This window comes from Brassica rapa, chromosome A02 (assembly GCF_000309985.2).
Source record: "Brassica rapa cultivar Chiifu-401-42 chromosome A02, CAAS_Brap_v3.01, whole genome shotgun sequence".
In the NCBI taxonomy this organism is placed as follows: Eukaryota; Viridiplantae; Streptophyta; class Magnoliopsida; order Brassicales; family Brassicaceae; genus Brassica; species Brassica rapa.
Genome location: NC_024796.2, coordinates 5,053,010 through 5,075,301, shown reverse-complemented (window position 1 = coordinate 5,075,301; position 22,292 = coordinate 5,053,010). Strand labels below are relative to the sequence as shown.

Genomic DNA, 22,292 nt, shown 5'->3' with positions numbered 1-22,292 from the left:
CTAGATTTAGACAAAATATCTAGACCCAAAAATATAAACCGAACCTAAACCGAAATAAAAATTTGAATGAAATACAAATAATTTGAAAGTTAGAATCAAGCCAATCAAATCAATAGCAATGTCATACACTTTCTTATGCTCCTCATCATTTATTAATGTTTGTATTAAACTTTGTAGTATCATGGAAAGTTTTTGTACATTTGTTATCATCTATATACTTTGGTTTGCATGGTATATGCATCTTTAATTGTTCAGTCAATAGAAAATACTTTGGATCAGCTTTTTCATCATGTACATTAGAGGTACTGAAACTATCAATATTTTCTGCATTTGACTATTATTGATTTTTGTAGCCATAAAAGTATATATGTATGATGAAGACCATGTTTCTGAATGCATAAACTAGTTCCAAGTTGAACAAGTAGGAGTAAATTCCAATGCAAGTTAATGCACATCTAGTCCAAGACATAACTACTGTTCTTAAAATTTTGTTTGACCCGTTAATACCGTTTGTGAGCGCATCACATGCAGCATTGCGTAGTCTCTTTTATCTCATTTACGTTCAGATATTGTGTCAGATGAAGAATCTTTATTGTTAATTTATCCAATACTATATTAGCATTAAAGAAGTCCAGTTTGTAAAGGGAATAAACGGCGAATGCTTTTGCTGCTAATATTCCCTTTGGATATAAACAAACAATACTTTAACACTTGCATCACTAAAACACAAGCTCACATCCTTCTTTGTTCTGTCAAAACAGATCCAGACTCTCTAGTTCATCATCAGCAATGACTTATGGATTGCTTCAGAAGATCCTGGTGATCACTTGTTTTCATCTGATGTATCTATCAAGTCAACAAGAGTCAAACTTTGTCTATCACAGCTTTGGAGGGCAAGAAAATCTTTATCTTGATGGATCTGCAACAGTTCTTCCCAATGGATTACTACAGCTTACAAACGCTTCAGACCATCAAACGGCTCATGTTTTCTACAAGAAACCAATCGGTCTCAGTTCCTCTAAGACACTCTCCTTCTCAACACACTTCATTTGTGCTCTGGTGCCTCGGCCAGGCTTTGAAGGCGGCCATGGCATGGCCTTTGTAGTATCACCTTCTATGGATTTCTCACACGCAGAGTCAGATAGATACTTGGGGGTTTTCAACGTATCGAAAAATGGATCTCTATCTTCTGATGTGCTTGCTGTTGAGCTTGACACTATTTGGAATCCAGATTTTGAAGACATTGATAGCAATCATGTGGGGATTGATGTCCACAGTCCTCTCTCTGTAGGAACAGCTTCAGCTTCTTACTATTCAGACATTAAGGGTAATAACCAAAGCATAAACCTCCTTAGTGGAAAACCATTACAGGTATGGGTGGAATATGAAGATACTATGCTTAATGTCTCAATAGCTACTCTTGAAGTCCAGAAACCAAGTCAGCCTCTCTTGTCCCAACCCATCAATCTTACAGAAGTTTTTCCGAATAGTTCAAGACTTTTTGTTGGGTTCTCTGCAGCAACAGGCACAGCTACAAGTTATCAATACATTCTTTCATGGAGTTTTTGCACAAACGGAGGATCTTTACAGACACTTAACATCTCAAGACTCCCTGAAGTTCCTCAACCAAGATCTGAACATAAGAATTATTCTCAACTAATCACAATCCTGCTTGGTTTTATAGCTACCATGGGCTTGGGTGTTCTTATAGGAGTGTATCTTTTCAAGAAGTGTAAGTATGCAGAAGTAACTGAAGAATGGGAAAAGGAGTTTGGTGCACACAGATTCTCTTACGAGTCCTTATACAACGCAACAAAAGGGTTCAACAAGGATGGGTTTCTCGGAAAAGGAGGCTTTGGAGAAGTGTACAGAGGAACTCTCCTTCTAAGCAGAGAGATAGCTGTTAAGAGAATGTTCCATAATGATGATCAAGGTGTGAAGCAGTTTGTGTCTGAAGTGGTGAGCATGAGGTGTCTGAAACACAGGAACCTTGTTCCACTTCTTGGGTACTGCAGGAGAAAGCATGAGCTTCTGCTGGTCTCTGAGTACATGCCCAACGGTAGTCTTGACGAGCATTTGTTTGACGACGAGAAACTTGTACTTTCTTGGACGCAGAGACTTGTGATCCTTAAGGGAATAGCCTCAGCTCTTTGTTACCTGCATACAGGTGCTGACCAAGTTGTTCTGCACCGAGATATCAAAGCTTCTAACGTTATGTTGGACGCTGAGTTCAACGGAAGGCTAGGGGATTTTGGAATGGCTAGGTTTCATGACCGTGGAGAGTATGCATGCCCAACAGGAGCCGTTGGAACTATAGGTTACATGGCGCCTGAGATAATTGATATGGTGGCTTCCACTGGAACCGATGTGTACGCCTTTGGTGTTTTCATGCTTGAGGTAATATGTGGGAGGAGACCTGTGGAGCCACAGTTACAATGTGAGAAGCGAGTACTGATTAAATGGGTATGTGAGTGCTGGAAAAGGGATGCTTTGCTTGATGCTGTTGATCCTAGATTGGGAGATGAGTTATTACCTGAGGAGGTGGAGATGGTTATGAAACTTGGTTTGCTGTGCTCAAATATTGTGCCGGAATCAAGGCCTACGATGGAGCAAGTGGTTCTATACTTAAACAACAGTCTTCCTTTACCAGATGTGTCACCATATACTGTGGGGTTTAGCAGTCATTCTTCGGTTTTGATTGATGCAGCATCTCTTGTAGCTTCAAGGAGCTGGTCAGCTTCCTCAGCCTCTTCTTCCTAGGCCAATAACTAAAGGATTAGCCATGGTGACACACAATGGAGTCTAAGAACTCTCTTCATATAGTTGTGGAATAGAAAAACCTTAGTATATAGCAGAAAGCAGATTTTATTTGCTTTCAAGATTGTTTTATATCTCTCACTTAGTCCAGGATCAATGATTTTTTTTCAGAAAGTAACTTGTAGTCTTATAAACACCTGATGGTATAACCTTTCATATTTTGAATCTTCTTGTTCTCCCTTCAAATTTATAAGTGTCAAATAACAAAATAAACAAGAACGTGCCAGATGATAAGTCTTTTTCTTTGATTTATGCATTGATTTATACGATATAAACAAGAATTTGCAAGATCAACAAATGTTCTATTAGTCATTTTGCAGAGAATATCGCCTCTGCTATCAGTTACCTGCATACAGGAGCTAACCAAGTTGTGTTACACGGAGATATAAAAGCTTTCTAATGTAATGTTAGATTATGATTTCACTGAAAGGTTAGGTGACTTTGGAATGGTGAGGTTTGAAAATTATGGAGATAGCTGCTTACCTGCAACGGCTGCTATAAGAACAATGGGTTACATGGCACCTGAGCTAACAAACAATGGGAAATTTTTTACAAGAAGAGACGTTTATGCATTCGGTGCTTTCATCCTTGAAGTAAAGAGTGTGTGTATATTGGTTAGAGCATTGAATGTGAATCTGTGATAACATCATGAAAGTTTATATAATAGAAATTTGATTGTAATTATTAATGAAACTTACAAAGTAGATCTCACAAAACTTGTAAGGAAGTTTCCGACCATAGTCTTCAAAGATAATATAAATGAAAGAAACAAAAAGGCAGAACAAGAACATAGTACTATTGCTTCCTTAAGCAACATGTGATACATTTGTGAGAAGTTTGGAGCTATTGCTTCCTTCAATCTCCAAATGAGTTGACATTGGACTTTTTGGAATCACAATTTTAATCTCGATCTCACCCGTGTCACCTTTCTTCAGAGCTTGGCCAGAAGGTAGAGGAGATGATGAAGAAGATATAGTGACGACGTTTGTGAGATGATTCTCGTTGGATGGTTTTGGTGATCGGACAATCCACATCAGGTTGTAACCTCTAGTCTTATAAAGTAAAATGACAGCGGAAGTGACCAGAAGTTGAATCATCCAGGGTAAGGTTATGAGTAGTGTTCCTGATATCGAAAAGAACTTGATGTAACCGAAATTGTGTCTTTTCGTGGTTGAGAGAGTGAAGAGAAGGATTCCAACGAGAGTTATCCAGAGAGAATGAGCTAGGATTGATCTGAAAGGGACGCCTCTGCTTTCCATGTTTGCTCTTGTTTTCTTCAGTCTCATTGAAAAAGTTATTAATCTTTTGAATAGTATTAAGAGGTTGTTAGAGAGATTACGGCTGCATAGTTTAGATTTTCTCTCAAAGTCAAATTTATTTTTAGTTATAGGATTAAATACTTTTAAATAATCTAGAAACTGAATAACAATTATGAAGAAAAAGCATTTATTTTCTTCCTTTGCCAGTAGATCTGAGAAAGAAATTATAGAGGCTTACAAATGTTGGATATGTTTCCTGTCATTATGGAATTGTTGTAGCCTCTCAGGGTTTGATAAAATTGGAGTAGCTTCACCATCAAGAACAACAGGCTCACTGTGACTATTGATGCACTTGGTTGAGAATTTGACACTAACAAAACAAAATGAGGATGTAGTTATGATAGAGCATAACAAGATATTTAACTTTAGTATTTTAATAAGGTAGCTTATATTTACTAATCCGAGAATTTTATCCCTCTATGTACACGGGTGGTCTAAATGCAGAGTTTATACAAACACTGCCCCAGGCTGCAAAAGGACCAATAAAAAGATTCAATCATGTCTATGTCACTATAAAAAATGTTTTTACGTAATTTCTCTATTGTTAACTGGTCCCGGGCATGAAAGAAAAAATCAACTAAATAGAAATTTCGAATAATTAGTAGTCAAGGTGACATAATCAAATAATCAATGGCATGGTGGTCAAATAAAGAAGTAAAATGATCAACTTAGTGATGAACTGGTCATTGTTTAAGCGCGTTTTGTGGGATATCCCGCATATCCCATCAACTTTGATCTCCCTCCCTCTCCGTGGCGAGCATAAACATACATTTACATGAAACTGTATTATATAACATACACATAAACTAAACTGAAGTAAAAAAATTCCCTTCAACAAGCTCGATTCTATCAACATCTAAAGAACAAAACAAAAGATCTTTGATTGAAAAACTTTTACAAAGGAAGTTATGAGAAACGGATGTCTCGCAAAACTGAGAAGCAAATATCTCGGGAAAATGTGTAACAAAGGAGAAATAACGTCTGAGAAAAGCAAGGAAGAGTGGAAGCCCAAGGTTGAAGAATGTTGGAAAAGAAAGGAGGTAAAAGACAAGTCACAAGTACATGATCCAAGCACTGCAAACACGAACATTAGCTCGCGTGAGAACCAAGTAATCAAGGAAATGGCAGATAAGAAATTTGACGACACTCCCGCCCTTTATAAAAGTATGGATACTGAAAAGGATGAAAACTCAAATGAGAAACAAACGCTTGAACGAGGATCTGGGAAAGTGGATGTCAATCGCACAAAGGCCGGGCAAGATTCAACTCAAGATCAACCAAAACCAAGCCGAGGTACACATACTATGGATCAATTTTAATCATTACTTGGGGGTGCGGTTGTAATTTCTTATTAAAGTTTTTGCCTTAAAAGTTATAAGAACCCACTCTGATATGTATTATAATCCGTATTTATCCTAATGGACATTTTTTCTTTTTTTCTTTTTTTGAAAAATATGTTAAATTTATTCGAATAAAAAAAGACCTTTGTACAAGCTAATGCAAATGAAGACTAGAGTAGTTTGAATGTTTTAGAAGCAGAAACCAGATATAAAATAAACTTCTATTATCTAGACTTGAACCAATCCGTATTTATCCTAATGGACTTATTAGTTACATAGGTGTAAGTTATGCTTTGTTCTAAGTGTCAATCATTTAGCTAATTAAACATCTTATACAGTTTGTTTGTCATAGTTGAATTCTCTACAAACGTTTCCTTAATTAACCTGGTATATAATAAGTTATGAAATTGAGCTGGATTAGTTATGTCTTTTGTTTGTTTTAATGGTCTGGCGATCTAAATTTTCTTTAAAGCATGTCGATCTTATTGTTTTTTTCTTGGAGCAAATAGTTTAATTCTTAAATGTTCCATTTATACTGGGTGTATTTGAAGTTTTGCCAAAGTTTGGCGAATGGGACGTACGCGATCCCGTTACTGCCGATGTTTTCAGAGTCATATTCAATAAGCCGAAGGATGAAAGACGTGGGGCTCTGAATGATGAGTTTTACAAGGTCAAGACTTTTGATCTAAGAGGAATAAAGAGCGGTGGAAGGAAGTAAAAAGCCATGGCTCCCGACATTTTTTTCAGTGAAATGAACAAATTTGTGGTTGAATAAAATCGCATTCGCATTCGTGTTAAATGTTATATGTATTTCATATTTGCTCTAACGTCCTACCATTCTCACTTTTTCTGTGTTTTTTTTTTTACTCTTGTGATTGAGAATCTGTCTCCCGTTTGGTTGCTGCAATTTCACCACATATAATATTTGATCTTCTCAAAAATTAGAAGACTCGGTGTGTCCATAGACCATAGTAAACTAAAGCCGAAGGAGGATCTAGTTGAAAACTACAAATTTATAAACAGTTTTTTTGCTCAATGGCTTGATAAATTAGTTGACATGGACTTATTCTTTGTTTCTCTTAAAGTATTACTACAGGCTGCAACAAGACCAAAAATCATGTTTCCGTAAATATGTAAAAGATGGATAAATGCTAACTAAAACTAGATAACTTACAAAATGGGAGGTGATAATACGGAGTATGCCTTCTAAGTTCCAACCCTCGGAAGCATGAATTAATGGAAGAGCAGGAAGACTAAGAAAGAAGCAAAGGCGGCTCCTAAAGGCAAGTCACATGTACAGTCCAATGATAAATCTTAGGATGGTGATTAAACATAGAGAAAAGTGCGCTGAGCAAGTAGCAACCACAGCGCGCGACTATTGCTGATGGATTCAACAAAGTAAAGACATTTGACTTGAGAGAAGTTAAAAGCAACAGCAGGAGTAGGGCAAATCTACTTGTGTTAATGGTACTGAACTGAACTAGGCCATAATCCATGGGCTATTTTGCAAGTATACCGTATTAAAGTTTCAAAAGAAAAAAGTATACTGAACTGCACTAGGCCGTAATCCGCGGGGGATAAATCATGAAACATATGATTGATATCTTAATGGTATACAATGACATCAATATATAGGGGTTAGCATCCCAAGTAAATAGGAGAAATAACGGTCCATTCACAAACCACCACCTGTCCCAATCTCTCTCTCTTCCGTCTTCAAGTCAACTCACATTGCTCTCGAGCTAAACACTTAAACAGCAGCAGAAGCTTTGGTTGAGAGAAACAAAAGTAAGCCATGTCTGCGAGAGCAATCCTATCATCCTTGCTTCTGCTGATACTCATCGCCGCATCGGCAACGGCGGAGGATATCGGATTCGATGAGTCAAACCCGATCCGTATGGTCTCCGACGGTCTCCGGGAGGCAGAGGAATCCATTGTCCAGATCTTAGGCCAATCTCGTCACGCTCTCTCCTTCGCTCGCTTCACTCATCGGTAAGTCCCATCCTCCACTACGAGTTGCCTTCGCCGTTGACTTTTTTTTATAATAAACAAACGTTTGTTCGTTTTGTGTGATGAAGGTATGGGAAAAGGTATGAGAACGCGGAGGAGATAAAGCTCAGATTCTCTATCTTCAAGGAGAGTCTTGATTTGATCAGATCCACCAATAAGAAAGGCTTGTCTTACAAACTCGGTCTCAATCGTAAGTCTTCCTCCTTTCTTGTGGATCGCTGAACTGTTTGACTGTTTTTATCTGCGTGGCGTTTAGGATTCAAACAACTGTCACATTGATATAAATACGTTGGGGGTAAACTAACTTTATTCTTCCGTAATATACTACGTGGAATTTTTTTTTTAAATTTTGATTTTTAGCTTTTGCTTTGATTTACGTGAGTCAAATTCTTATTGGTCCAAAGTTTTGCAATCAAATTTATTGTTTCTCGTTCTTTGTGAATGCTTCTTTGTCCTATTGCAGACATTACTAGTGGTTTGAGAGACTAGTTTAGTGTTCTGCTTCTATGAGAATTAGCTGTCCTTATTTAAGATTCTTCTTGTACTTTATTTTTCATGGGATTTAGGATGTTTGTTTTGTCCTAACGGCAGACATTACTAATGGTTTGAGGGCAATGATTGACCCATTTTTAATCTGAGTTATGCTAAGTTTCTGTTGAATCAATACAGAGTTTGCTGATATGACCTGGGAAGAGTTTCAAATGAGCAAGCTTGGTGCGGCTCAGAACTGCTCTGCTACTTTAAAGGGAAGCCACAAACTCACCGAAGAAGCTCTTCCGGAAACCGTAAGTCCAGTTCCTGTTCTTCTGCTTTAAGAAAACTTATTTTACCTTCTTTTTTAATTTTGCTCTGAGTCTTTTAATTGTGTAAATGCAGAAAGATTGGAGAGAAGATGGTATTGTTAGTCCAGTCAAAGACCAGGGCAAATGTGGATCTTGCTGGACTTTCAGGTAAAACAAAATGATATTAGCTACTATTGTTGTGTCATATGTTTGATTTCGCTCTGCAGCACGACAGGAGCTCTTGAGGCAGCATATCATCAAGCATTTGGAAAAGGCATTTCTCTCTCCGAGCAACAGCTTGTGGATTGTGCTGGAGCTTTCAACAACTTTGGCTGCAACGGTGGCCTTCCTTCCCAAGCCTTTGAATACATCAAATCCAACGGTGGCCTTGACACTGAGGAAGCTTATCCTTACACCGGCAAAGATGGAACCTGCAAATATTCATCTGAAAACGTCGGTGTACAAGTCCTCGACTCAGTCAACATTACTCTGGTAAAGCATCTCTTACGGATTCTTCTTTAAACATATACATTCTGTCCTCTGTAATGAGGTTTCAAACAACAATTACAACAGGGTGCTGAAGATGAACTGAAGCATGCGGTTGGGTTGGTGCGACCAGTAAGCATAGCATTCCAGGTTATACACTCGTTCCGGCTTTACGATGGCGGAGTTTACACAGATAAGGACTGTAAAAGTTCACCAACGGTGAGACTTTCTTCTTCAAACTGTTTTAAAATGCTACATCAATGTTAACACTCTGTTAGCTTATTGTTAGCTAGTGCTCAGTTAGATTTTTTAATGTGGCATTAGGATGTGAACCACGCGGTTTTGGCGGTTGGTTATGGAATTGAAGGTGGTGTTCCATATTGGCTTATAAAGAACTCATGGGGAGCTGGTTGGGGTGACAAAGGTTACTTCAAGATGGAGATGGGCAAGAACATGTGTGGTAAGTTCTTTTAACCCTCATTAAAACATAAATACCATTATCATATGATGCTCACAGTCTCAGCTGTTAACTGTTAGTCTCTCGCTCTATCTGTTGTTGATACGTTCTTGAATCTGCAGGTATTGCGACATGTGCATCCTACCCGGTTGTGGCCTAAAAGGATGATCAGAGAATGTGGTCGCCTAATGACTAGATTACATTCACGTTTGCATGTTTTTATTGGATTATGGCATTACTTGAAAGCTGGCCTGCTTGAAAGTTGGGGCTTGAGAGTGCATAATGCTTGTTGTATGTACAATAAGGTCTGTTCATATGTACAATATATAATGGAACAAACTACAGACGGTAAATTAATAAACATATCCAATGTTAAACTTTAAAACAAACTGATTTAAGACCTTAATAGATTTGTTCTTGATCCCAAGTCAATTTCTATTACATATAGGCATATAGCTTACAAAATTAAGCTAGAAAATAAATTGATTTACACATAGCTTTGTTCTTTGCTCTTATATTATCTCTAATGATAAATCATTTTAAAGGAAAATATCAAAAAAATGAAAGAAATTCTTTTGAGGAGAAAATAAGAATATGAATAGCATCAAAACAAATTTGAAGAAATACTATTCACAAAACTCATTTTGATGTTAAAACTTTTTATTTACAAATAGATTTTTAATTTTTTATAAAATTTTGTTTATATTTAAAATATTAAATAAACGTGTTTTATACTTTGACATAATTATTAATACTTTCATTAACCCAATTATAAATTCATTTAGTTTATTATATATTTCATTAAAAACTAAAATTATGTATTTACAGTAAAATTATTGTTGGGGAAAAATTTGCAAATTCTTTAAATATAAAACATTATTAGAATTTAATAAATTATATTCAAGGAAAATCATTGGAGTAAAATTCAAATTTACATCATTTTGAGAACTATTGGAGCTCCCTTAACTACTTAAAAAAAAAAAAAAATTTTACCTTGAGAGTTTTATATTTTTCAAATGGACACGAAAGGACAACAACACCACACGTTCCTTCCTCTTTTTTAAAAAAATGGCCGAGTCACACTCCGAGTCAACCTCCGACTCGCTCACCACCACATCCGATCAATCCGCAACCATCCCTATTTCAACCCCAAGATCCAACCATGTCCCCGAGATCCCAATCGAGATCATCACCGAAGAAGAAATGGCCATCCTCGACGCAGCCTTCGCCGCCACGCGCTCCTTCCTCCCTTCCGCGATCCGCTCGGCTGCTTCTTCTTCTTCTCCGTCGCGGATCATCGCCGGCGAAATCTCCAAGACCGCCCGTTCAGTAGCCATGTTCTCCAAAAGGAAACTCTCTGCTTGCTCCTCGGTGGATATCGAAGACTCTCTCCTGCATCGGTTTAGAAAGAACCAAGCTTTGGGTGTCACGGATCTCACCGGCACTGTACGATTCAAGTCTCTTCCTTCCTTCATCAATTTGTGATTCGAATCACTGATTTGATTTGATTTGGTTTCTTTATAGGAATGGTGTGAGAAGCAAATGGAGAATGTTCTTTGTTTAGGCAGGAGAAAAGTGAGCAAAGCTATGAAGCTTGGTCAAGCTCGTCACTTGGAGCTTGAAGAAGAGGTCTTTTTTTCATATGATATGCTTATTGATAATCTCTAAGTTGTTTTTTTTTTCATGGTGTCTCATTGTTTCTAGCTTTTGTTCTGCTGATAATGGATGGATAGGTAGTTAAAAGGGTTCGAGTTAAAGTTGAATCAAATGAAGATAAGTGGGCATTGAAGCTACTCAGTTCCATTGCTGGCGTTAATCAGTTCTTGTTCGAAGGACGAACTCGTGAATTGCTACTGTGAGTGAGTTGGTTAATCACCTCTACTTCTGTATAAAATGTATAACTAGAATCCACCCTTTGTTAGTTTCTTAATAAGGTATTTAGCTTGTGCATATTTGTTATTGTACATATCATCAGCATAGGATTTGTTGGAGGTCAGTGGATTGTGGGGGTTATTGATGAGGTTAGAAAGGCATCTGCAGAAGAGTCTTCGGATACTGGACCGTTATTGATAGATACCAAGACTCGAGGCCGTGACACACTCCCAGCTGAGCCACAAAGAAGGAACGGAAGGTAAGAACTTGGTATAGTAATGCTCTTCAGCAGAAGCTCAAATGTTAAACCATAAAATTTAATAGGCTACAGGTGATGCTTTACAAGCTTCTATGGGACACTGTTGTCAGAGAAGAGTTCCCGGCCACACGTTTTTTCAACTACTTTGCTTTAAACCGCCACGAGGTCTTGTCTCAAGATGTCAGAGATAACATTGCCGGTGCAGGAATCTCAGCACAGGTATACTAATCCATCACTTTGCACAATATTCTCTCAATAGTCCTCGTTTGTGATCGTGTGGAAAGAAAAATACTCACTTGAAAATGAGTTTCTTGATATTCATATAAGTTTTTTACTCTGATGCAGACTCTTGAAGAGATAGTTAGGTACTATGAAAGCACTTTTAAGATGCTTCCTGTGGCGAATGATCAATTACTACTACGGTAAGAAGAAGATTAATAAAATGTGATAATCTGACTGTTGCAAACCCTCTAGCTGATTGGGACACTTTTGACTCAGGTATGAGTTTCAGAAAGACCGATCTATAATAGCTGAGATTAGATTCGCTCATGATCCTGAGTGGGTGATGAGCAAATTCAAAGAAGTCATTGAGTTTTGGAGAAGTGAAAGAGAAGCTGAGTACACTCCTGAAGAAGAGCGTTGGAAATGTCGGTATTGCCAGTTTGCTAAGTCTTGCCCTGGAAACCCAAGTCTCCAGTCTCCTGAGTCCTGCTACGAGCTCACCACCGAGAGAGCCTCGTCCTTTAGAAAGCTAACATGTGTTTCATCAAGTGCTAACATGTGTTTGTTTAGTGGTTAAACCGTGATTCAATTAGGACTGGTTCTCTCTGCATACCGAGATTGATTTTATTATGTTTGTACACACAACTCGTATGTACACATTGTTGCCAGTTTCTAAAGGTAATCCATGTTCCATAGTACCATTTAATACGTATATTAATTAAAACATATTTAATAAGGTTCGTCAATTCTTTTCTTTAAATCATCTTAATTTTAGTTGACTATTGATAACATGTCGTAATTAAATTCGTTACGAAAAGTTAAATTCTTTTCTTTAAATCATCTTAATTTTGTTTGAATATTAGTAACATGTCCTAATTAAATTAGTTATGAAATGTTAAATGTTGTTATTTAATTGAGGAATCAATTTGTTCATGTTTTTGTGAATAACTTCTGTGCAGTTTGTTAAAAGTTGTATCAATTTGATCAAATAAAATTTGGAAATGCCAAAACACCAAGGGCAAATTAGTAAAACTGAAACCCTTGTGAAACGAAAATGCGAAAGCCCTAGAGCTCCTAGCTATAAATACACTGTTTTGTTCGCAGGGTTCACTCTCATTTAGTTCTCTCTCGCTCCGTTTTCACAGCCGCAAGACTGCTCTCAGATTCTTACTTGCAGGTGAGCAAAGCTTCCTCTCTTTAGGTTTATCATTCACCATGTTCTAATGATTCTCGATGAGGTCTCCGCAGTATTGTTAATGTCTCTCTTGTTTAGATTTCACTTCGTAAGCTCGATTTGACTGTGATTATCGTTTGCTCTGTGATGTTGCACTGGTTTCGATTCTCGAGTTCAGGATCTGCTTGTTCATCGATCTATTAGCTTAGCATGATTCTGATGAAATCTTGTAGAGATTCGTCTTGTTTACTGTTAGCGTTTACTTTATTTCATCTGGATTCTTGAATATCTGATGTGATAGTAGTCTCGCTTGTTGTTATGGCTTAGAATCGTTTCGTCTAGTTGATGATGATGCATAGTGAGCTAGAATTGCTGTATTGTTGTTAGATCTTCGATTTTAAAAATATGTTAAACCTATGGATCATCGTGATGTTGTGGCTTTATTTGATTCTGTTGGAGATAGTTATTTGTTTTGATTCTAATGATTTGATTGCTTTTGTATTTATATGCAGCTATGGGTAAAGAGAAGTTTCACATCAACATTGTTGTCATTGGCCATGTCGACTCTGGCAAATCGACTACAACTGGTCACTTGATCTACAAGCTTGGTGGTATTGACAAGCGTGTCATCGAGAGGTTCGAGAAGGAGGCTGCTGAGATGAACAAGAGGTCCTTCAAGTACGCGTGGGTGTTGGACAAACTTAAGGCTGAGCGTGAGCGTGGTATCACCATTGATATTGCTCTTTGGAAGTTCGAGACCACCAAGTACTACTGCACTGTCATTGATGCCCCTGGACATCGTGATTTCATCAAGAACATGATTACTGGTACTTCCCAGGCTGATTGTGCTGTTCTCATCATTGACTCTACCACTGGTGGTTTTGAGGCTGGTATCTCTAAGGATGGTCAGACCCGTGAGCATGCTCTTCTTGCTTTCACCCTTGGTGTCAAGCAAATGATTTGCTGCTGTAACAAGGTTAGCTAACGTTTCATTGTTTTTTTATTACCATTGCACACTTGTGATGCGATTCTAACATCTTTTGTATACATTTGCTTGTTTCAGATGGATGCCACTACCCCCAAGTATTCCAAGGCTAGGTACGATGAGATCATCAAGGAGGTGTCTTCCTACTTGAAGAAGGTCGGGTACAACCCTGACAAAATCCCATTCGTCCCCATCTCCGGATTCGAGGGTGACAACATGATTGAGAGGTCCACCAACCTTGACTGGTACAAGGGACCAACTCTCCTTGAGGCTCTTGACCAGATCAACGAGCCAAAGAGGCCTTCAGACAAGCCCCTGCGACTACCACTTCAGGATGTCTACAAGATCGGTGGTATTGGAACGGTGCCAGTGGGTCGTGTGGAGACTGGTATGCTCAAGCCCGGTATGGTTGTGACATTCGCTCCTTCAGGGTTGACCACTGAGGTCAAGTCCGTTGAGATGCACCACGAGTCTCTTGTGGAAGCGCTTCCAGGTGACAATGTCGGATTCAATGTCAAGAATGTTGCTGTCAAGGATCTTAAGCGTGGGTATGTTGCATCCAACTCCAAGGATGACCCTGCCAAGGGAGCTGCTAACTTCACTTCCCAAGTCATCATCATGAACCACCCTGGTCAGATCGGTAACGGTTACGCCCCTGTCCTTGATTGCCACACCTCCCACATTGCAGTCAAGTTCTCTGAGATACTCACCAAGATTGACAGACGATCTGGTAAAGAGATCGAGAAGGAGCCCAAGTTTTTGAAGAATGGAGATGCTGGTATGGTGAAGATGACTCCGACCAAGCCCATGGTTGTCGAGACGTTCTCAGAGTACCCACCATTGGGACGTTTCGCTGTTAGGGACATGAGGCAGACTGTTGCTGTTGGTGTCATCAAGAGCGTTGACAAGAAGGACCCAACCGGTGCCAAGGTCACCAAGGCTGCAGTCAAGAAGGGTGCTAAATGATGAGACTTCTCTATTACTTTTAAAAAAACTTTGATGGCGTTTGAGCCTTTTTTTATATTTTCTGCGACATTGTTTCAATTATGCTGTTTGTGGATGGTTTTGGCTAATGATTTTTAGTGCTTCTTTGTTCTTGAATGTCCTTGTTAGTTGCTTTTACTCATCTAGAGTTTTTAGACCAGTCTGTTCAAGATTTTGTTGGGAAGCAACGACTAGAAAACGTTTAAACCACCTTGGTGTTCAATATTCAATTTTCATGAGATTTATAAGACAAATTATCCCCTTGTTTGTTAAAATATTTCAGAACAATACGATGTATCAATAAAGGTTAAAGTAGTTAAAGCTTAAGGAGCATTATCCAACAAAGAAAGGTATGAACTAAAAACCAAAACTATAGGATAAGGCCAAAAGAGGCATCTAAGCAACCACGGCACGGCAACGACAAATAAACGTGTAAACAAACGACTGTGAAAACATAATGTTTTAAAGTTTTTTTCCAGCTAAAGATTCTTGATGTGCAGTTTTACAAGAAACATGCATAACTTAAAGAAAAGAAACAGACATTACTTAATCTAAAGTGTTTTTTATTTTGGGTTTCTCAACACTAAGCAGCTTTGGCTGTGTGAGAAGAAACGCTCCACGATACTAGATCTTGGAACAAAGCAATTAGATCTCTGGCATCCTCACTCTCTCTCATCTGTTGAATCCATAGCTCATCAAATCTTTCCACACCCACCATTTCTTCTTCGCCATGGCTCATGGACTCTTCTGATCTCCTTCTCTTCTTCATTCCCTTCCTTCTCCTGTCATGATCTGCCATTCTTCAACATAAAGGAAGGAGATATTAGAGATAGAAAGTAAACAGAGGAGAGATGTCAAGAGAGAGATAGAAGAGATGAACATAAGAAACATATTATACTCTTTGGAGATAGACAACTGTTGAGCGATCCTGGAGATGCAGAGAGGAAAGCCATAGTTGCCACTAAGAGTTGTTGACTGCATTTCTTTGTCTCTCAAGGATTCAGAAATTGTGATCTTTGTTTTTTAACAGAGAGCTAAAGAACGAGAAAAGAAAAAAAAAAAAAAAAAAAAAAAATAAAGAACGAGAAAAAGGACAAGATCTTGAATTGAGTAAAAGATTTAGGAGGGGTAGATCATATACTAGTACTCTAGTATTATGTGGTTAATACCCACTTTACTATTGTAACACATGAGATAAAAAAAAAACTTTTGTCATGTTGATATGTGGAAAGAGAGTAGTGGATATGGTCTGTGACTCAACCGAAAAGATTCATCTTTACAATTTACTTGCGGTGAAAGTAAAAGTATTGGTTCCACTTTGCATCATTTCTCCGCAGTATAACAACAACTCGAGTTTGGATTCTTCTTTTTCCCTTCCTTTTCTTTTCCTTTTCTTTCACTCATTTTGGATTTGATAGAGTAAGGACAATAAGGGTTTTCAGTTTTCTTTTTGAGCGGGAATAAATGCAACGCTCACCTGTTAAATCATTAAAGTCTTCAACTGGTTTGCTAAACCAACTTGTTCAGTAAAGTAATTTCATCTTTTTTTTTTTACACAGTAATGTTATTTTTTTGTGTAAATTTTAAGTAGTAATGTTGGACTGTTGGTCTTGCCACCTCTGTCACCATTTATTACACAGAAATACATTTTTTTTTTTAAGTAAATTTTTATTCAACTCAATAAAGGGGATTCAGTTCCGGTTACAAGCACGATTTGAACAAATTCCCAAATCAACCTATTACATCCTAGTTTCGCCCACCCACTCAACCCGGCACGTTCCACTATTCTGTTCTAAGAATCCGTAAGACTCAATTGCTGTTCTCGACCATTGGCGATGACCCCGAAAATGTGAGGTTCTCCTCGTCGCCTCGGATGCCGGGACTTCCCGGGTCGCCAAAGGCATAGCTAGCTTTTGAGGAACTCCTCGTACTTGCAACCATCCCTGCCGATTAAGTGCTATACGGTAAATAGAAGTGGAGGTTCCAAGTAACTCTTACCAAAGAGAGTTCCAAGAGACCAAGCTGGTTATCAGACAAGACCATTTAATAGTGATGATTGGCATTTAATCTTATGTTTTGAAAAAAAAAAACATAAATATATATACATATATATATATATATATCAAAATAACTACTCTTTGATCAAATTTTATACTAGATTGTAGTTAGGGAAGTCTTACAGTATATACCACTTAGAGTAAATATTTACTCTCAATTCAGTTGTTACTCTCTTTTTCATTTTTTTTTGCCTATCAAGTGAAAAAGTTTTCCACCAGTTTACTCTAAAAATGAAGGTAACTAGAATAAATTATTACTTCACTTTAAGCAAGTGGAAAATTTTACTCCAACTTTTAAAAAATTTATTTCCTCTCTTTTTTTTTCTTTTGAATTATACAGAGGTATTTTGGCCCAACAGAAGTGATCCAGACTAGTCACGTGTTGCCACGTGTCGGTCCTCTGTTCTTGGCGATGCCGAAATGTTAATTCCCCAGTGGCCGGGATTCGAACCCAGGTAACGGTACTCACAGCTGTAAGCCCTTTACCACTAGAGCTAGAAGCCCCGGTTTATTTCCTTTCTTTCCCACTTCATTTTCCCACCATTTTACTCTTACATTATCCAATCACTCTATGTGTATGGTTAGAAACTTAGAATGTGTAAATCTTAGTGGGTATGACAAGTTTCACAACGATCCAATAGCTCAGCTTGTTCTATGAAGTGACAATTCAGGAGCTATTATTCATGGCACCAATATACAAGGACTAGTTAAATGAAATGTTAATAGCTCTACTTGTACTTGGAAGTGACAGTCCAGGAGCTATTCATAGTACATATAATACCAACAATATACAAGGACTAGTTAAAGGATAAGGTAATAATTTTTGAGCCTTACAATGGGACCTTCTGACCTTGTTGTCGCGTCTTCCCCTCCATATGCATGAGAAACGTAACAAACAAAATTTCACCACTGTCAATGAAGTTTGTACGTATGTTACTAGTGATAAATATGGAATCAAAATCAAGAGCTCAGATTAACTGAACAAATGCAAAATAAATGTAACGCATAAGGCAATGCCAAATCATTGGAGATGGTGTGAACACGATGACCTCACTTCGGATAATAGTTCATTTGATTATTGCCACATAGAAACCCGCAAACTAAAGTGATGGTATTAGTTTCGTTAATTCCTTTCTTTTTTGGTAAAGTTAGTAATTTCTTGTTACCCTTATGGCAAATAGCAACCACATTGCATGAGTTTTCAACTTTGAGTTCCTCACAAAAGTTTTTAAAAATAGTATTGAAAAGAAACTCATCCAAATGTATTCCAAAATGAGACATTTTGACATTGTTGAATGAGTATCTCAACATGTGAGATATTCTTTCATTTAAATACTATATTTTTTCTTAATTTTTTAGAGACTCAAAGTTGAGGACCCATGGAATGTGGTTGCTCTAATAATATATATATATATATATATATATATATATATATTGGTGTAATGAATTTAATAGAAGAGTGATTACACATATATACACAATCAACATATGAGTGTTCTTGCCTCTTCTATGCATGGTTTCCAAAATGCAAACAAATATTTGTTTAGCAAGAGAGATAGCCTCATCACCCTTTTGTATGAGTTTAGCTTATAGTGACATTTCATTTGAAAAACATAAGGGTGAGTTTCTCTAGTTTTGAGATACTCATTTTAGACATTCTTGTTATTTCTTTTATATATTTGTTGAGATACTTTTGTCACATATTCTCAATGTGGGTACTCTCATATGTGCATCTACATTCAGAAAGATGAAGTCTGAAGTATTAAGGTATTTCGTTATCTTGATGTAGTTTTCTATTCTCTTATTACATTTTCCCTCTAACAAAATGATGCAAGCAATTTCAAGTCATAATTCTTTTTATTTCCTTCAAGAACAGTGTCGTCCACTTTCTGTTATCGTTTCACTTTTACATTGCAAGACAGACAAAGCATATAATTGGTCATTACATAGTCGCCTTGGTTTGAGCATGAAATGATAATCAGTTTCAAGACTGGTTCTTGCTCTTTGCTCAAAGATGTTTTGCTCTTTGTGAAGTTTTCTTGTCTATGAGCTCTCAAAGATGAGCACCCTAACTCTGAAAATTACAAGAAATCGTTGTGTTGCTGAATTCACAGAATTTTATATATAGTTTGATTCACACCCACAAGAGAAAATGTATTTCTTTCAATTTTTGTTTGTTTTGCTTGTATTTAATAGGGGGCCTATTAAAAAGGTTGACAAATCTATGAAAACAATCAACACCAAGAGCTCAAAGATGATTTTTTTTTTGTTTTTTACCATCATTTTCTACACTCATGAAGAAGACGAAAATATCAGTATAGTCCTTTTGCCAAGTCTTGCCCTATAAACCCAAGTTTCCAATCTCCTGCCCCGAGCTCACTACCAAGAGAGCCTCGTCCTTTAGAAAGCTAACATATGTGTTTCATCAAGTTCTAACATGTGTTTTGTTTAGTCTTTGCACATTGGTATGAAGGGGCGAAGCCACCGCTTAGACTATGGTGGCATGTGCACCCGTAGTTTTATAAATATTATACTTTCGTATTTAAAATATCAAAGAAATCAGCTAGCTGAGTTGGTTTAGTAGAGTTCTGCACCCTCTCATGGTCCAAGTTCGATTGCCCTGTAGGATATTATTAAATTTTGCACCCACAAGATATTTATTCTGGCTTCGCCCGCCCCTGTTGGTATCCCTCTTCATTTAGTTCTTGCTTAGTGGTTAAAACCGTGATTCGGTTAGGAACTGAGGATTGGTTCTTGCATACCAAGATTTATCTTTTTATGTTGTACACACAAACTAGCATGTACCATTGGTGCCAGTTTCTAAAGTAGTCCATATTCAATGGTATCATTTATATACGTATATTAATTAAAAAGTATCTAATAGGGTTAGTCAAATTTATTATATTTAAATCGTCTTAATTTCAGTTAGACTATTGATAACATATCGTAATCAAATTCGTTGTAGAAATTTAATTGTTCATATTTAATTTCTTCATGCTTTGTTGAATACCTTATGGTCTGTTTGTTAAAAGTTGCAGCCATGATCGCCTACCTACTAGATAATAAGTTTTGATTAAGCAAAAGACCAATTCGATTAGTGTAGCAAATCATTTTAAAACATTAGAAAGGCTAAAATGCCTAAGGGTAAACTGGTAAAAAACTAGTACCGCAAACGAAAATGCGAAAGCCCTAGAGCTCGTAGCTATAAATACTCTGTGTTGTTCATTGAGCTCACTCTCCTTTCGTTCTCTCGCTTAGTTTCGTAGCCGCAAGACTCCCTCTCAGATTCTTACTTGCAGGTGAGCTAATCTCTCGCTCTCTTTAGGTTTATCATTCTTCTTATGATTCTTGATGCGATCTCTGCAGTTTTGTTTGTATCTCTCTTGTTTAGCTTTCTTATCGTAAGCTCGATTTTGACTGTGATTATCGCTTGCTCTGCGTCGAGTTTCAGATCTGATTGTTCCCCGATCTATTAGCGTAGCTTGATTCTGATGAAATCTTGCAGTGAATCGTCTTGTTTACTGTTATCGTAGCTTCGCTTGTGATTCTGACTTAATAATCATCGCGATCTATAGGCTTCGTGTTGGTTTCTTCAATTTGTATTTGATTTTGCTATGAAAGCGTTCATGATGGTGCATATGTAAGGTAGATTTATAGTATTGATGGCAGATCTTTGTTGCATTGATGTTAGAACTTTGATTTTGAAGATATGTTCATGTTGATTGCTGTTTAGGCTTTGGTATCTTGAATTGTTGCAGGTGGTTGTTTGTTATGATTCTAATGGTTTGACTTCTTTGATTTGCAGCTATGGGTAAAGAGAAGTTTCACATCAACATTGTGGTCATTGGCCATGTCGACTCTGGCAAATCGACTACAACTGGTCACTTGATCTACAAGCTTGGTGGTATTGACAAGCGTGTCATCGAGAGGTTCGAGAAGGAGGCTGCTGAGATGAACAAGAGGTCCTTCAAGTACGCGTGGGTGTTGGACAAACTTAAGGCTGAGCGTGAGCGTGGTATCACCATTGATATTGCTCTCTGGAAGTTCGAGACCACCAAGTACTACTGCACTGTCATTGATGCCCCTGGACATCGTGATTTCATCAAGAACATGATTACTGGTACCTCCCAGGCTGATTGTGCTGTTCTTATCATTGACTCTACCACCGGAGGTTTTGAGGCTGGTATCTCCAAGGATGGTCAGACCCGTGAGCATGCTCTTCTTGCCTTCACCCTTGGTGTCAAGCAAATGATTTGCTGCTGTAACAAGGTTAGCTAACTTCTCGTTGTTTGCTTGTTGATTGTACACTTGTGTTACCACTCTAACGCATAGATTGTTTTATACGTTTTCTTGTTCCAGATGGATGCCACAACCCCCAAGTACTCCAAGGCTAGGTACGATGAGATCATCAAGGAGGTGTCTTCCTACTTGAAGAAGGTCGGGTACAACCCTGACAAAATCCCATTCGTCCCCATCTCTGGATTCGAGGGTGACAACATGATTGAGAGGTCCACCAACCTTGACTGGTACAAGGGACCAACTCTCCTTGAGGCTCTTGACCAGATCAACGAGCCAAAGAGGCCTTCAGACAAGCCCCTGCGTCTACCACTTCAGGATGTCTATAAGATCGGTGGTATTGGAACGGTGCCAGTGGGTCGTGTGGAGACTGGTATGCTCAAGCCCGGTATGGTTGTGACATTCGCTCCTTCAGGGTTAACCACTGAGGTCAAGTCCGTTGAGATGCACCACGAGTCTCTTGTGGAAGCGCTTCCTGGTGACAATGTCGGATTCAATGTCAAGAATGTTGCCGTCAAGGATCTTAAGCGTGGGTATGTTGCATCCAACTCCAAGGATGACCCTGCCAAGGGAGCTGCTAACTTCACTTCCCAAGTCATCATCATGAACCACCCTGGTCAGATCGGTAACGGTTACGCCCCAGTGCTTGATTGCCACACTTCCCACATTGCAGTCAAGTTCTCTGAGATCCTCACCAAGATTGACAGACGTTCTGGTAAGGAGATCGAGAAGGAGCCCAAGTTTTTGAAGAATGGTGATGCCGGTATGGTGAAGATGACTCCGACCAAGCCCATGGTTGTTGAGACTTTCTCAGAGTACCCACCTTTGGGACGTTTCGCTGTTAGGGACATGAGGCAGACCGTGGCTGTTGGTGTCATCAAGAGTGTTGACAAGAAGGACCCAACCGGTGCCAAGGTCACCAAGGCTGCAGTCAAGAAGGGTGCCAAATGATGAGACTTCTCTCATGCTTTGTTCACTTTGCTTAAAAAAAACTTTGATGTGTTTTGAGGCTCTTTTTGTTTACTACACTCATCTCTCTACTTTTTTTTTTATATCTCTGTTACTTATGGTTTTAGTTATGCAGTTTCTGGATAATTTTGCCTAATGCTTTCTATTGTTCGTTTAAAGTTTATTCAAATTGCATGTTCTTATCTTAGGCTGTTCAAGATTTCATGGGAAAGTAACTGAAATAACATTAAGAAATTCATTGTTAAAGTGTTAATAATGTTTAT

At 38.1% G+C, this 22,292-nt stretch overlaps 8 protein-coding genes across 11 annotated transcripts; 6 read left to right on the top strand and 2 right to left on the bottom strand.

The window, feature by feature from the left end:
* Nucleotides 1-677: 677 nt before the first annotated feature.
* On the top strand, nucleotides 678-3,239 carry LOC103851515 (putative L-type lectin-domain containing receptor kinase I.10). The gene has a single exon (XM_018656605.2). It carries the CDS (start codon nucleotides 790-792, stop codon nucleotides 2,758-2,760), a length of 1,971 nt encoding a protein of 656 aa, XP_018512121.1. The 5' UTR covers nucleotides 678-789; the 3' UTR covers nucleotides 2,761-3,239.
* Nucleotides 3,240-3,468: 229 nt separating this feature from the next.
* Nucleotides 3,469-4,554, bottom strand: LOC103851514. The gene has a single exon (XM_009128369.3). The coding sequence runs from the start codon at nucleotides 4,101-4,103 to the stop codon at nucleotides 3,624-3,626; it is 480 nt and encodes a 159-aa protein (XP_009126617.1). The 5' UTR covers nucleotides 4,104-4,554; the 3' UTR covers nucleotides 3,469-3,623.
* A 51-nt stretch (nucleotides 4,555-4,605) lies between these two features.
* Nucleotides 4,606-6,342, top strand: LOC103851513 (RPM1-interacting protein 4-like). Its single transcript, XM_009128368.3, has 2 exons — nucleotides 4,606-5,429; nucleotides 6,028-6,342. Exons 1-2 carry the CDS (start codon nucleotides 5,045-5,047, stop codon nucleotides 6,192-6,194), a joined length of 552 nt encoding a protein of 183 aa, XP_009126616.2. The 5' UTR covers nucleotides 4,606-5,044; the 3' UTR covers nucleotides 6,195-6,342.
* Nucleotides 6,343-7,044: 702 nt separating this feature from the next.
* LOC103851512 (thiol protease aleurain) lies at nucleotides 7,045-9,623 on the top strand. Its single transcript, XM_009128366.3, has 8 exons — nucleotides 7,045-7,468; nucleotides 7,555-7,676; nucleotides 8,156-8,271; nucleotides 8,363-8,436; nucleotides 8,496-8,760; nucleotides 8,842-8,973; nucleotides 9,079-9,214; nucleotides 9,334-9,623. Exons 1-8 carry the CDS (start codon nucleotides 7,272-7,274, stop codon nucleotides 9,369-9,371), a joined length of 1,080 nt encoding a protein of 359 aa, XP_009126614.1. The 5' UTR covers nucleotides 7,045-7,271; the 3' UTR covers nucleotides 9,372-9,623.
* Nucleotides 9,624-10,247: 624 nt separating this feature from the next.
* Nucleotides 10,248-12,304, top strand: LOC103851511 (exonuclease V, chloroplastic). Of its 2 annotated transcripts, XM_009128365.3 has the most exons (7): nucleotides 10,249-10,657; nucleotides 10,736-10,840; nucleotides 10,945-11,066; nucleotides 11,187-11,342; nucleotides 11,408-11,561; nucleotides 11,688-11,764; nucleotides 11,841-12,304. In XM_009128365.3, the coding sequence occupies exons 1-7, from the start codon at nucleotides 10,280-10,282 to the stop codon at nucleotides 12,139-12,141; spliced, it is 1,293 nt and encodes a 430-aa protein (XP_009126613.2). In that variant the 5' UTR covers nucleotides 10,249-10,279; the 3' UTR covers nucleotides 12,142-12,304. The 2 variants fall into 2 exon arrangements, with proteins under 2 accessions (XP_018511773.1, XP_009126613.2); XM_018656257.2 differs by lacking the exons at nucleotides 11,408-11,561; nucleotides 11,688-11,764; nucleotides 11,841-12,304 and having other exon boundaries at nucleotides 10,248-10,657; nucleotides 10,945-11,070.
* A 286-nt stretch (nucleotides 12,305-12,590) lies between these two features.
* Nucleotides 12,591-14,828, top strand: LOC103851507 (elongation factor 1-alpha 1). The gene is made up of 3 exons (XM_009128361.3): nucleotides 12,591-12,741; nucleotides 13,251-13,714; nucleotides 13,802-14,828. Exons 2-3 carry the CDS (start codon nucleotides 13,253-13,255, stop codon nucleotides 14,687-14,689), a joined length of 1,350 nt encoding a protein of 449 aa, XP_009126609.2. The 5' UTR covers nucleotides 12,591-12,741; nucleotides 13,251-13,252; the 3' UTR covers nucleotides 14,690-14,828.
* Nucleotides 12,719-22,211, top strand: LOC103851509 (elongation factor 1-alpha 1). 2 transcript variants are annotated; one of them, XM_009128364.3, is made up of 3 exons: nucleotides 12,719-12,741; nucleotides 20,570-21,033; nucleotides 21,124-22,211. In XM_009128364.3, exons 2-3 carry the CDS (start codon nucleotides 20,572-20,574, stop codon nucleotides 22,009-22,011), a joined length of 1,350 nt encoding a protein of 449 aa, XP_009126612.2. In that variant the 5' UTR covers nucleotides 12,719-12,741; nucleotides 20,570-20,571; the 3' UTR covers nucleotides 22,012-22,211. The 2 variants fall into 2 exon arrangements, with proteins under 2 accessions (XP_009126612.2, XP_009126611.2); XM_009128363.3 differs by lacking the exon at nucleotides 12,719-12,741 and adding an exon at nucleotides 19,859-20,063.
* Nucleotides 15,061-17,649, bottom strand: LOC103851508. Of its 2 annotated transcripts, XM_018656713.2 has the most exons (3): nucleotides 15,798-17,649; nucleotides 15,606-15,757; nucleotides 15,061-15,507 (listed from the first exon to the last, which is right to left on the bottom strand). In XM_018656713.2, exons 2-3 carry the CDS (start codon nucleotides 15,686-15,688, stop codon nucleotides 15,291-15,293), a joined length of 300 nt encoding a protein of 99 aa, XP_018512229.1. In that variant the 5' UTR covers nucleotides 15,689-15,757; nucleotides 15,798-17,649; the 3' UTR covers nucleotides 15,061-15,290. The 2 variants fall into 2 exon arrangements, with proteins under 2 accessions (XP_018512229.1, XP_033141580.1); XM_033285689.1 differs by having other exon boundaries at nucleotides 15,606-17,648.
* Nucleotides 22,212-22,292: the final 81 nt, after the last annotated feature.